At 32.3% G+C, this 15,897-nt stretch overlaps 1 protein-coding gene across 1 annotated transcript in view; it reads right to left on the reverse strand.

The window, feature by feature from the left end:
- LOC140450399 (glucose dehydrogenase [FAD, quinone]-like) overlaps positions 1-15,897 on the reverse strand; it is an 88,206-nt gene that overhangs the window by 52,138 nt on the left and 20,171 nt on the right. The window contains exons 2-3 of the mRNA XM_072544006.1: positions 8,233-8,321; positions 1,170-1,406 (exon numbers count right to left, since the gene is read on the reverse strand). Coding sequence (XP_072400107.1) covers positions 1,170-1,406; positions 8,233-8,321 — 326 coding nt within the window. The remainder of the gene's footprint in view (positions 1-1,169; positions 1,407-8,232; positions 8,322-15,897) is intronic.

The raw sequence follows: 15,897 nt of genomic DNA on the forward strand, positions 1-15,897 counted from the left end.
TGCCTAATCACATGGCTCACTTAAATATATCTACAACATTATAATTACTAAAAAAAAACTTCTTACACTCATTACATGCTAATTTCTTAAAAATGCCCTCACATAAATAGTTTTTATTAAATTCTCTAGTATATAACTTCTTAAAATAACCAAATACTTTTTATATCTAATATTATCTAGTATATAATTTATAAATTATTTTCTTTAAACACCAATCATCTCAATACCCCAAAATTAAATTTAAAAAAATAATAAGTAAATTATTTATTTTTATACAATATATTTACAAAAAGTACTTACAAACTAATTCTTTGAGAACCGCGATAAAAACCCTATATATTATATTATCAAAAATACTCATTGCTCATCATTCACAAACAATACATCATAACAATATATATATATATATATATATATATATATATATATATATATATATATATATATATATATATATATATATATATATATATATATATATTATTTAGCTTTTGACAGTGACATTGAGTCTTGTCATTATTAATATTTATTATTACCGTAAGAGACGTCATTTTAATATTTAGTTACAACCTTCAAATGTTTTTTTTTGCAGGTAATGCAATTTTAATTTAATATTGTACAACTACGAGTAATAATAAAGTTGTTTTTTTTGCAAGAAACGCAATTGAGATTTATTAATGAAATTTTGCTGATTGAAGAAACAAACATTATTACAAAAGAACATTTTTGCTTATAATTTAAATTCAAGTGGCAAAACTAAGATTAGTTTATCGTGAAGACATTAGCGAGTGATAATAAACAAAGAAGCTGTAAAATATTATCATTTACATCTTGGAAGAGAGTTCTTAGTATACTTAGATTACAAACCTTTTGAAAATTTAAACATACAACTTAGAACTGATGAAGAATTGGGATACTTGACATTCTACTTATCTCAATATAATTTTAAAGTAAAGTATAATCCAGGAGAATATAAACTAAATTGGTTCGATCTACGTAGGAAGTAAATTAAATTAAATGTTGAATATTTAGTATATGTGGAGAATGGAAACCGTCTAAACACAAAGAAGTTAGATAAACTAAGGATTTGACCATACAAAATATTAAACAAGATTTAAAAATTCAATCTACGAAGTTGATACTGGGCAACTATTTCAATTTTAACTTACCTTTACAAAATCCGTTTTGCCTCTCGGTTCTGTAACCCCAGTCGTATCCGGTAAATTGAAAGTGTCCACAAATGGCAGGAATGTCGGATATTGCACTTGGTATTGAACCTGCTTCGATCAATAGTACGTTCCATTCTGGTACCTCTGATAATCTATTTGCGATCACTGATCCTGTAGGTCCCGAACCAATCACGATAAAGTCAAATGTTTGGTTTGTAATGGATTTGGAAAATTCATCTAAAATTATTTATAATAAAGGCTATAGCGGGATAAGATAGTCAAAATTGCACCATGCTCGATTCAGTTTTGGGTCTGGCCATTCGAAAGGATATAATTAAAAACTCACTTAGTTAAATTTTCAAGTTCCTAAGTGCCTCTGGGGGTTCGCTATGGGAAAAAACGTATTTAAAAAAAAATTTTTTTTTAGACGCTGTATTGCTGCAAAAAATCTGAGAAAATTTATGAAAGCGTATTTTAATAATACAAAACCGCCTGATTTTTTTCAGATTTTTAGCTTGAAAATTGAGCCCAGGAAAAATATTCGAAATTTTCAGTAATATTTTAGGTTATGTCGGAAATTTTTGGCCAACTTTAAAACAATGATTTTTTATGGGTTTTTCCCGTTCTTTCGAATGGCATAGGTATTTTTATCATTTTCAACGTGGAAAATGCCAAAAAATCGAAAAAACCCCGTTTTCTCCATGTTTTTACTACATAACCTCAAAAGATTCCAAAAAATGAATCGTGAATTAGAACGCACTTGTACACTCAAAAGTTGTGGAATTTTAAGCTAGCCAATATATCTATATACGTGATATTATATCACAATGTACATACATTTATACACAGACGCATATCTATATAGTTCCATGACTTTTGAGATTCTTGTTATATACATTCATAATCTCGTACCATGCTCGTCCATGCCTTACTCTTCCGCTTAGATACAAGAGCGTTATACCCATGCTTATAACATTATTCTTTTATTTTATATTTTATATTTACTTAATTGTTTTGGTGTTCATGTCTTAGCTTACATCCCGTATATCCAGGGAGCCTGATTGTAACAGAAAACATGGCGTTGGTAGTTGCGCCGCACGGTAGTTGACATTACGCGGCACACCTACCAACGCCATGTATATCTGTTATAATCGGGCTCTCATTCTATATCGCTCTTAGTGCGTTTGCGTGTGTAGGGCCATATCCTCTTTATCGCTCTTAGTCAGTTTGCGTGTTAGGGCCTTTATCTTTTCGGCGGGACTTTTCCTCAAATGTTCAATGGCTCTCTGTTTTTGTGTTTATTTTGAATTGATTTTGAATTTGACAGCAGAATTGTGTCGTGTTTAAAATAACAGGCAACAATAACCAGTATTATTGTTAAATTAAGAACTCGATCATCAAATAATTTTATTTCATCAGTTTTCGGGATAGATAATGAGATCAAAGTATCTGATTTTTGCGAGTCTGTAATCAATTCATTCGAGAGAGATGTATTGCCACAATATTTTGGAGTAAAAAGTCTCGTGAGAGACGACTTAATCCGTAACCATACTTCTGTTTATGCCATAACGTTATTTAATTTGACGGATGATCAGCTCACATTAATTTTCGATGGAGCTTATTTAGCTCACCAAAAAAGCAGAAATAATTGGTATCAAAGAAAATCATATTCGGGACAGAAGATAAAACCGTTGTGCAAGCCGTTTACCATCTGCACAATAGACGGGTTTGTTGTATATCTACCCGGTCCATTCTTAGCTACAGAAAATGATGCAAGCATCATGAAGAATGTTCTGGAAGATCCAAATGGAATAAGGTCACTTATGAAAAAAGGTGATGTTTGTATTGTATATAGGGGCTTTAGAGACGTCGTATCCTATTTAGAATATCTTGGCTTCAAGGTTCTGATGCCTGCATTAAAAGGAAAAAGACCAAGTTTATCCACAGCTGAAGCTAACGAATCTCGTTATGTTACGAAACTAAGATGGGTAGTAGAAGCTGCCCACGGCATTCTTGGAAAAAAATATAAGCTGCTCCATCAACAATTGGATAATAAATTGTTACCAAAAGCTGGAGCATATTGCAGAATTGCATGTTTTCTTAATAACCGTTATGGAAAAAGATTCTATAGCGATGAAGAAGGAGACCTTACGAAAGTAAACGACCAAGAGGAAGACCACATATGAAATGGATTGATGACATTAAAAGAATAGCCGGAACAAATTGGAAATATGTTGCTCAGGATAGAGACCGATGGAAGGAGTTGGGAGAGGCCTATATCCAAACATGGACGACAGAAGGCTAAGAAGAAGAAGAAGAAGAGCGATGAAGAAGAAGATGAAGAATTAAAAAAATTAATAATACAGAGAATGTTGAATTAGAGTAAAGTGGATAACACATTGGCTAAATAAGCTGAAACAGCAAGGTGGTCTAGACGAAGTACGACGACAACCAAGATAACATCGCGAGAAATTCTTGATTTTCCAGAGATGACCGAGAGAGATCTCAAAATATTCTTTTCGGGTACGCACCAGTTAGGTCAAGCTGTATGTTACCTAGCTACCTTATTGTTATTGTTGAGTTATTGAACGATAGAAACGAAATTAATTAAGAATGCATCCGAATGAAACCGAATATTATCAAGGTTTTGATACAATCCAGACATATCAAAAAAATTTTTTTTAAATGTTACATTGAGTATAAGCCAGAATCTATTGGCTACAATGCAATTTTACTCGTGTGATTGTGCTAATGGATTAAGAACTGTTGGATCCTGCTCACATGTTGCTGCTATTGTATATTATTTAAGCAATGCTAGATACAAATCGGACATTATTAGACCAGCTAAATTTCTTTCAGAAATATTTGGTGAAACGGAGATTGATCCGGTAATCGACGAGGATAGTGAGGAAGATTAATAAAATGTAATTATTCTGTCATTCAATGTATCTAGATTAAATAGAATATTGTAAATATAGATTGTTGATAAATATATATTGTAGACAATATATGAATTTTATTTACTTCTAAAAAAAATATTTTGTTTTCCTGCGTACGATCAGCTGTAATAATTATTTAAAAGATATCAAAAATATGGTTCATTTTTCAGAGTCTTTTGAGGTTATGTAGTAAAAACATGGAGAAAATGGGGTTTTTCGATTTTTGAGAATGTTGTGAGATAAAACTAATGCTTTCAATAGCTGATTATGATTGTAGAGGGAAAGATGCATGTGAAAATGTTACTTATCATTCATTTAGATACTGAATTTAGAGGTTATATAGCGAAAGCTTAAAAACAACGCCGAAAAAACGGGGTTTTTCGGTTTTTAGAGCATGCTGTAGGAAAAAAATAATAGTTTTAATAGCTTATTTCCATTACAAAGATAAGAATACATATAAAAATATGAATTATTAATAATTTATGTGTATGTTTTTGAGGTTATGAGTCAAAAACTTCAGAAAAATGCCAAAAATGCAGTTTTTTCGAATTTTAGGCATATTCCACGTTGAAAATGATAATAATACCTATGCCATTCGAAAGAACGGGAAAAAACTCATAAAAAATCATTATTTTAAAGTTGGCCAAAAATTTCCGACATAACCTAAAATATTACTGAAAATTTCAAATATTTTTCCTGGGCTCAATTTTTAAGCTAAAAATCTGAAAAAAATCAGGCAGTTTTGTATTATTAAAATACGCTTTCATGAATTTCATGAATTTTTTCAGATTTTTTGCAGCAATACAGCGTCTAAAAAAAAATTATTTTTTTTAAATACGTTTTTTCTCATAGCGAACCCCCAGAGGCACTTAGGAACTTGAAAATTTAACTGAGTGAGTTTTTAATTATGTCCTTTCGAATGGCCAGACCCAAAACTGAATCGAGCATGGTGCAATTTTGACCATCTTATCCCGCTATAGCCTTAGTTATTTGTTTAAATATACTGATATATTTACAACCAGTACTCCCGTAAATATATTTTCCGTAGGTACTTTCCGTGGTATTGAGCCATAAGTAACCTGGTACTATGGGGTATTTCTCAAAATATTTATACGCATCTGGACGTCGCAAAAACTACCGCTTTTTGCATTCGTAGAAAGATTATTTTATTGCCACAAATATTTAGATTTAAGCATGATAAGAAGATTGGTACATGGAATGTACGAAGTTCATTCCAGGCCGGAAAAGTGAATAACGTAATTAAAGAAATGCGAATTCTCAACATTGACATACTTGGATGCAGTGAAGTTAGATGGCCCAATTTAGGCCAGTGCGAAATAGAAAACCACACAATATACTGCTGTGGAGATACTACAACAAGAAATAAAAACGGAGTGGCTATAATAGTAAATAAAGAAGTTAACAAATGTGTACTTTGTTTTATAGGAATATCAGATAGAGTTGCAGTACTCAAAATTAATGCTAAACGTGAACATTATTCAAGCATATGCTTCAACTTCGGAAAGCTCAGAGCACGAAATAGAAATATTCTATGAACAATTGAAAGAATCCCCAAAACATACCAAAAAACAAGAAGTGAATATCCTGCTAGGAGATTTCAAAGCCAAAGTAGGCAAAGGAGTTGTTGGCAATACTGTGGGACACTTTGGACTAGGAACGCGGAATGATAGAGCAGATCGCCTTGTTCAGTTCTGCCAGGAAACGGATAGTGCAATAATGAACACCTTTACCAATTACCACCTCGAAGACTCTACACCTGGAAATCTCCAGATGTCCAAAAAAAAAATGATTACAAACCAGATTGACTACATCATCATCAACAAACGATTTCAGAATTCCATAAAATCCGCAAAAACATATCCGGGAGCAGATGTTCCATCAGACATAATCTTTTACTAGGACGTTTTAAACTCCACATGAAAAAAGTACATAAAAGAAAAGCACAAAAACGTCCGGACATCCAGAAGTTGAAAGATAAAACCACAAGAAAAGAAGTAAAAGAGGAGATCAACAACAAAATAAACATTGTTCTGAAGCTATTTTCTTGTGGCATTTTAAATTAATTACTATTTAAATGGGAATAAGCCACAATTAAAGGTTAAAATACGTTTATTGACGTTTCAATTTCCACTTCGGAAATCGTTCTCAAGCTATTTTGAGAACGATTTCCGAAGTGGAAATTGAAACGTCAATAAACGTATTTTAACCTTTAATTGTGGCTTATTCCCATTTAAATAGTAATTAACAAAATAAACAGCATAAGTGTGGATGATATGTGGAATAAAATCAAAAATATCTGTAATTCAGTGGTAGATAATAAACTTAAACTAGAAAACAATATAAAGAAACAGCCATGGATAATACAAGAAATATTAGAGCTAATGAAAGAACGAAAAAAACAGAAATAAGAATAAGGAAAGGTACAAAAAAATAAACAAAATCATCAAGAAAAAGGTTAAAGAAGCAAAAAATATTGGCTACAAGATCAATGCATAGAAATAGAATCCCTAGAACATAAAAATATCAAAAACTTAACGGAAGGAAACGGATCACGAAGTCATAACTTAATACTAGACGAGCACAATAATTTGCTCTACGAAAATGAGAGAATACTTGAGACATGGAGGCTATACATAGAAGAATTATTCAAGGAAGAGCAAGAGACAAAAGTCAGTGTTTCTGGATGTTCAGAACCAGAAATAACGCTCAGTGAAGTAACATATGCAATAAAAAGACTAAAAACTAACAAAGACCTGGACCTGATAACATACAAGCTCAAATATTGAAACTATTTGAAAACAACCAACTCAAACTTCTAAGGAGTCTACTGAACAAAATCTATGAAACTGCAGAATTTCCTACAGATTGGCTAGTTTCCACCTTCATCCCTCTCCCCAAAAAGGCAAATGCCACCAGATGCTCTGATTACAGAATTATAAGCTTACTGAGCCATGCACTCAAAATCCGTCTTTCTGTTATTCATTCTCGCATATATAGAAAACTTGAAGAAAACATAAGCAGTGTTCAGTTTGGGTTTAGAAGCGGACTGGGAACGCGAGAGGCCCTATTTTCCATACAAGTATTGATACAAAGAGCTCGAGACGTAAATTGCGAAGTCTACTCATGCTTTATAGACTTTGAAAAAGCATTTGACAAGGTGCAACATCAGAAATTATTTCAGATACTGAAAGAATCTAGTATAGATGACAAAAATTTACGCCTAATTAAAAATTTATACTTACAGCAAAGGGCAACTGTACGAGTAGACAACGAAACCTCACAAGAATTCACGATAAAACGGGGAGTACGTCATGGCTGCATTTTATCACCGAAGTTGTTCAATACTTACTCGGAAATGCTGTTCGGGGAAGCTATTGATGGTTTAAGAGAAGGTATAAAAATGGTGAAATCATAAACAATTTAAGATATGTGGACGATACGGTTTTCCGATATGTGGAAGCCTTCGAAATGTGGTGCTACCTCCGCATGCTCAGAATTTCCTATATCCATCATATTACAAACAACACCGTGATGCAATGTATGAATAAAGATCTGGAAATTATGCGTGAAAATCAAAAAGATGACATACTTAGGGCATGTGATGCGCAATGAGAAGTATCAATTAATTCAACTAATTTTACAAGGCAAGATAGAAGGCAAAAGATCTCAAGGGCGCAGAAGGACATCGTGGTTGAAGAACATCAGACAGTGGGCAGGAATGACCATACCATACATCTATTTAGAGCAAGTTGTATGGACCAACGTGATTGCCAACATCCACAGAGGATAGGCACCAAAAGAAGAAGATAGAGATTATCTCTAAAACGTAGGCTTGGAAGGGGAATTTTTAACTTTTAAATGGGAACTTCCAATAAAACACCAAGCAAAATGCATAAACAAAAAGATAAACCTAAACTACAGAAAAGACATGCCATGACATGACAATTCAACATGCAATATTTTTTTTCTTCAACGCCCTTTATCTTGAAAACGGATGAAGGGATCAATATCAAACAAGAAAATGGTTTCAAATAATATTTTATGAAAAATATACTATTTATACTGAATATCACTATATTGTTTTAAACTTTTTATGAACTTACTGTCAATTTGCACGTTAATGTAAGATGGAGGAATAAGTGTTGAAACAAAAAAAATCTGCCAAAGTACTCCTATTATGATTAGATAATACCTGCAATAAAAAAGTCAATTAATCAATGATCTGATTGTATATTATGTAGATTATGTTAATACAACTACTTTCTTACAAATTTATCAAATTAATCTCTTCATATAAATACCATATAAACAAATATACTGGGAATATGTTGAGAAGCTAATTAAGAAGGAATTCGTTGAATTCATTATAAGTACTGAAAAGGTTCATTTTGAATCAGGCTGTTGTATTTTTTTACTAGTGACTTTCACATTGTGGGTAAGTTTAAGATGTCGTCTCTACTATTGGGGTTTCTTATGTGTTTGCGTTTCTACCGCTTCTTTTATTGTTATTGTTTTGGAGAATATGATGGTTGCACAATGTTTACACGAGCTAAGGTTTATAGTGTGTCCCGTGGTATGTTTGTGTGGAAATAGAGCTGACGAGATTTGCTTATCTCCTAAACCTACAAAATTCGTTACTTGATTTCTCCTGTACGTTTTTGGTAACAATTTCTATTGATTATAATGTAATAAGATCCATCCAATTATATATGTGATTCTTTCGATTAAAAAAAACATCATACAAAAAGTATAATAACAGCGTTAAAAAGGGTTTAGTTAATTTAAGTCAAAATCTTTCCTACCGTATATCATGGTAACTATAGACATAATTAAAAGGGTCTTACTAAAATCAACATAGAAACCGCACACTTACTACATAATACCCAGGAGTGTGCAGCACCTGGGAACTTGTGACCCAACCTATATAGGACAAATCAACCGACAAATATCCGTTGGGAATGAAGGAATCTACAAATATTTCCTTAAATAACTAGCGAAAGACAACAAAGTAATTATGCCAGCCAGAATCATTGTACGGTTTCTTAAAAAGCCACATCATAGAATGTAGCCAAAAATGGAAAAACGACGTTAATAGAGCCTACTAGGAAAAGATGCCATTCTCGAAGCAGACAAAAAGATCTCTACAACATTTTGCTCTCTACGAAACAATACTCTTAGTACTTTAGAAAACTGAACTCAGAACTTAGAACTGAACTGAAGTATTTTCACAGGTGTTTTCTTTATGATCTCTATAAAATGTGCAAAGTGGACATAGGAGCATGCAGAAGAATTGTATCATCTTATACATAGGAACTTGGAAAACAAACAAAACAAACACATGGATAAGACAGAAAACCAAAGTCACCGATGTGGTGCAAAAATCATTAAAGTTGAAATGAGAATACGCTGGACATGTAGCTAGGAGCGATCTAAACAAATGGCACAGATTAATTTTAACCTGGAGACCATACTAACACAAAAGACCCAGAGGCAGACCTCCTATGAGATGGACAGATGATCTGAAAAGGACTGCCGGGAAAAATTGGCTACAATGGAAAGGAAGACTTGAAGAGGCTTATGTTCAGATGTGGACGTGAATGGCTAGACGAAGAAGAAGAAGAAGATACATAGGAACTTAGACATAGGAACATCTTGATCTCCAGAACAATCGTTTGTCAGCGCAATAAATAAGACGTTGAAGGCAATAGTGGCAACTCACAAATTTTTAGAATCTCACTTTTCAGCAGAAACGGCCTATAAATATTCGGAAGTTTAAACCACACTAACAACCGAACCCTAATTTAGTTCCCCAGCCGAGAGATTCAGTGCACTTCACTTTTGCATTTATATCATTTAAATGATTCATAGTGCAAAACAAACCCAAAACACTTTGGGCCACTTTTGTAACTGTGTTCTAACACTCTTTTCGTGTTAAGTTTATTTAGAATGGTATCTGACTATGAATATTACTCTGATTATTAAATGCATACTTTTTGTCACTTCTATAACTGTAAACGTATTATCAGTAGATTAGATCAATAGATATTCTTCATTTGAAGTGATGCTTTATCACATCCGTAAGTTTTTGTGATGTTTATAAAAAAGTAATTTTGTCTGCCAAAGGAACTGTTTGAGTGTAAATGATTTTCTTCAAGTGTTAACTAGTGAATATGTCATTTTTAGAAATGGAGAAATCTTTTAAAAATTCTGTTTTCCAAAATATGTGATAATTCTTTAATCAAAATGGCTGGTAATATAGCAATATAGCATGTGAATATGAATTAATAAATAAATATGCGTTAGTTACAATAAATTTTTATTGCCTTGTTTTAAAGTAGGTAACTCAACTCCCACCACATAACTTGAAAAATATCGGATATTAATTCCCGAGTTACCGTCCTGCTGCAGTACCTCTCGGGAAACAGCTTAGTAATTCTAAGGCTCTGTACCTGCGTTTATGATGTCTAGAAGAAGTCAGATTATCGACCTCACTTTATGCTCTAGAGCATTAGTGAGACTGGTTTCGGATCGGGTCGTGTCTGAGGAGATCTCGCTGTCAGATTGCAGGCACATTTTCATCAAGCTGAAGGCTCTTAAGCTCCAGAATATTTCATATATGAATCTACGAGCTACAGACTGAGAACTCCTTCGGGAGGAGCTTAGTTATAACCTCGTGAGTCTTCCCCTGTGTCGAGGCGGAGCTGTTGAGATAGGGATCTCTTTGAATCACTTATCCGAAGCCGTGACCCCGGCATATGAAGCTAGCTGCCCTATTGTAGAGCAGAGGACTGCTGGTTCTGCTATTCCTTGGTGGACACCTCAGGTAAAAAGACAGCGCAGGTAGACTCGGCGTCTCTTCAACAAAGCCAAGGAACTGGTCAGCCTACTTACTACAGGGAATACAGGTATCTAATCAAGAGGTCATAGAGGAGCTCTTGCCTCGCTATAATAAGAAGAAATCTGAAACCTTCACGGAATTAGCTGTACTAAATCCACTTTTTCGTGGGAGAAAAATCATACAATAAGCTAAATACAACGATCTACTGTCATTGCTTGATTGCATTCCTCCTGTTAATCATATTTCTAATTAGTTTTTATTTGAATCTTGTACATAACATACAAGCTGAAGATGATGCCTTTTTTTTTCAGAGGAAGAAAATGTTGATGAAGATAATAATTAATACCTATTTTTAATGGAGGTATTTTTGACTGATACAAAGTATTTTTGAATAAGTTTTTGAGTTTGAAATCATCCGCAATTTAATTGCTGTGAGAATGGGCCATTTAATATCTGAAAATATCCCGAAATAGATAAATGCAAAAGTGGCATATCTCACAATAAAACTCTTATTTGCGGCAAACATTAGCAAAAAGACTCATTTCAGTATTCCTTAGTACCCAAATGCATATACATAAAAGAAAATATTAAAGTAAATCCAGTTTGAGCAGTTAAAAATAATTCTTAAAAACAAAGGAAACTTTATCCTAGATTTTCCCCGAATTAAATATTACAGGCTTGGGCCACTATTGCGTTTAACACCTCAAATAACTTTTTATAGTAGGTCTTTTAAAACCTGTCCAGATAAAAAACCTAGTTCGTTAGTAGATAATAGATTTTATTAGTAGTCTAGATATTTAAAGTAAAACCTGCATTCAAAAAGAGAGATTTAGAAAACTGAATGCAAAGTATTTACAAGTACTCTTTATATCATCTATGTAAAATAAGCAAAGTAAATGAAAGAAAATCCAAAGGAACGACCGAAAACCCACTAAATTTGGGTTGAATATCTCAACCAGTTGCAGAGAAGTAAATAAATGGTCAGCTTGTTAAAAAAAACATTCAACACCCCTTATCTCGGAAAATATATGTATATATATATATATATATATATATATATATATATATATATATATATATATATATATATATATATATATATATATATAGATCGGTTTAAAACGTACGTCTTCCGATCCCCAGTTGCCACTTCTCTCGATTCTTCCATAAGTTTTCTTACATGTATCTGTCTTTAATTTCTCTATTGATACCTTCTCTCCAACTAAGGCGGGGTCTTCCTCTTTTTTCTACCGTGAGGGGTCCACATTAAAACTTGTTTTAGGAGACGTTCTTCAGACATTTGTATGTTTAAATTTCATAATTTCTCTTATTATGTTGTTTGTTACTCTTTCTAGTCTAGATTTTCCAGCTGAACGTCTCCAGAAATCCATTTCCGTTGCCTCAAGTTTTCTCTTGTATCTTTCCTTTATTTGTCATACTTCACTACTGTAGGTAATTATACTTTTAAAGATTGTGTTATATATCTTGTGCTTGTTATTATTAGAGATTGATTGATCCCAAAGGATAGTATTGAGAAGGGAAATTGCTTTTCTTGTTTGGTTGTTTTTCTCCTCAATTGTGTCGTCCACGTTGCCTTCTTTTGTGATGATCATCTGCAAATGACGTAAGTGTATATGCTATTGTTCTTAATCGGCATTCCCATATTTCTACATTTGCGCTTCCACAGTTTTAGAGCTTGTTCTAGATAAGTTTGAAATAATATCGGGGAGAGACAGCAGCCCTGCTTAAGGCCTTTATTGATTTGGAATTCACTTGACAGATTATTTCCAACCTTTACCTTTGAGTTAGCATTTGCGTATAGTTCCTTCGTCGCCTTTATTAAATTCATGCTTATGTTTATTTTCTCTAACGCTTTATTACTTAATGTACTTCTTGATTAACGGCTATTTTCTTCAATAATCTGTGTAATGCAAAACAAATGGTCAACAGTAGATCTACCTGCCCTAAATCCTGCTTCTTCCTCAGCCTCTAAGTCTTTATATTCGCTTTCTATTCTGTTTTTAATTACTTTTCCGTATATTCTACTGATTAAGTTTGTCACGGCAATGACTCTGTAATTGTCACATTCATCCCTTCTGCCTTTTTTGTGTATAGTGGATATGAATGATGTCTTCCACTGCTCTGGGGTTGTCATTCCATTAATGCAGTTTTGGAACAGTTTGGCTAAACTTGTATATAGTTTGATTGTACCGTATTTAATTAACTCTGCAGCGATGTTACCTGGACCCGGTGCTTTGTTATTTTATAGAGAGATCTACATACATCTTCCACTTCTTTCGTTGTTATTCGTATGGGCGAAGTTAAAATATTTATATTTTGTGTTTCGTTGCTGTCTTTAAATTGTGATCTATCTTCCCTTAGGAGTTTCTTAAAATATTGGTCCCAGTCATCCATTGTTATTGTTGACACTATGTCTCTTTTCTTATCTTGTCGTAAAGATTTTAAGACTCTCCAACTTTCTGTTCTTCTTTGTCCTCCTAGATGTGAATTTATCATGTTACACTTTTGTTGTCATGCTTCATTTTTCTTCCGACATCATTTTTCGTACTTTAGCTTGAGACTCCTTGTAGATTATTTTATCCGTTTTATTCTTTGTATTTAAGAATTTTTGATATTGGTCTCTTTTCTTCTTTATTTCTTGTTTATTTCTTCGTCAAACCAATATGGAAGTTCTCTTTGATTCTGGATTTGGTATCCAATGGCTTCTGTTGCTGTCTCCTGGAGACACCTTTTTATGTGAGTGTAATGTTCTTAATTATTATTAAATTGTTTATTTTTCAACTTTTAATTTAATCTATTTCTCTATAATTCACTCACGCTTTCTTGTTCTAAGCTGATTAGGTTATTACTCTTCTGTATTTCTTTCTTCCTTTCATTTCTTTCTTTTTCTTCTTTAGGTTTATTTACGCCAAATGTGATCTTAGCTTTTAATAAGTGATGATCGCTTCCACAGGTAGCTCTTCTCAATACTCTTACATCTTGTACAATCATATTTGTCTTTTATCGTATAATTGTGTAGTCTATGATTGATTTTAACCCTCTCGTATTTTGCGTCCATGTGAATTTGTGTATGTCTTTGTGTGGAAAAAATCCGTTTGCAATTTTCATTTCATTTGTTCGCATAATGATATTAGTCTGGTACCATTATCATTTACGTGGTCCTCTCCGAATTGACCTATAACTGCGTTATGGTTTTTTTTTCAGTTCTGCTGTTTAAGTCTCCCAAGATAATAATTTCTCGAGATGTGCCGACTTTTGCAACCTCTAAATTCAATTTCTCAAAAAAAAATCGTCATCATTTACTGCATATACACCCAAGATTGTGCATAAATATAATTTGTTTGATAAATTCTGCCTGTAAAATATTGTGAAATAATTGAATATTAACTAATTATATTAATATGATATTGGTTAGTAATTAATATGTTAAATATTAAACAACTATTGTAAAATTTAGATCTACTTTAACAGGGATTTTGTCAAGGATTTTGTCAATGATTTTTTTAAATATTATAAATAAATCTAATACATTCACTTTACCTTGATTTTTAAAAAATGATCGACCTAAATGAATTAGATTTTATAGGTATAATTAAAAAAATCGGACCAGCGTTGTATGAGGCTGCCAAACATTACATATCTTAGACAATGGGGGCTATGATGTATCATTTACGTAAATAATTACATACTAGTGTAAAATTCAGAAAACGTACATCAGATTACAGTTCTCAAAACATAATGTGTAAAAACGGTATGATGTATCATGCCCTGTATTGCTATGCGTAAAATGGCCAAGCCACAGCAGAAAATTACATAAAACGTTATTTTCGGTTCTGTCATATCCTGAAGATCTGTCAGATAATTCAAATTAACCTAACTTTTGGCTTCTTGTTTGTTTTTGAAAAAATGGATTTTGTAAATTTGTTATTACTCAATGAATTGAATAATCTGGTAGAAAGAAATTATGTAAATGTAGAGCAACGTCAGTTACGGGACACCAGTAATCCATTTGAAATAGATTACCAGCTCTGCTCTAACTAAATTGCAATAGAATTAAAGGGTCTCTCCCTACTTAATTTTGTAGGAAATGGAAGTTACCAAAAATGTTCTGGTAACAACCTATTATTTTCAATGGAACAAAGTACATTTAGTAAAGTATTAACAGAAATAACTGTAGGGATAGTGGAACACTTGGTGCCAAAATGGCGAAAAAGATGAAGTACAGCCTGTAGTTCTCATAGAAATGATTCCAAAGGAGGCAAATCAGAACAAATGGTTGGGTGTTGGGAGCCCAGAGAATAAGAAGTGTTATTGCTGCAATCTTTGTGTAGTGAAACAAAAACTTATTAATATTTTCATACTTTATTTATTTCACAATGATAGTGATATAGTTTTATAATCAAATATAGTAATATAATTTTACCATTTAGTGATATTTCATCATTTTATAATATATATGATAGAGTTTTATAATCTAGTATAGTTTAGTGATATAAATATTAATATTTCAATCAATTACAAAAAGCTCAAAACAAACAATCTAAAACATATTACTAAGTGGCTCAAAATGTTCTAAAATGTTTAGATAATACGAAGATATTATATTGCTGCAAACTGTATTATAACATATTAAATTAAAAATGTTTATATATTGTTAAAAACAAAAACATAATTCATGTATGTTACAATTAATTACAAAAATGACATAACACTAACAAAATAAAAAATATATTACAACCTTGCTCAAATGTTTTGAAAACCCTTAGAGAATATAAAGAAGTGGTATCGCTGAAAATGTTATGTTATAAAATATTTAAATAAAAATGTTTATCCTCAGTTTATTTTATAATTATATGATTATATGAGATATAATTATATATATATATATATATATATATATATATATATA

This window comes from Diabrotica undecimpunctata, chromosome 9 (assembly GCF_040954645.1).
Source record: "Diabrotica undecimpunctata isolate CICGRU chromosome 9, icDiaUnde3, whole genome shotgun sequence".
NCBI classification, from domain to species: domain Eukaryota; kingdom Metazoa; phylum Arthropoda; class Insecta; order Coleoptera; family Chrysomelidae; genus Diabrotica; species Diabrotica undecimpunctata.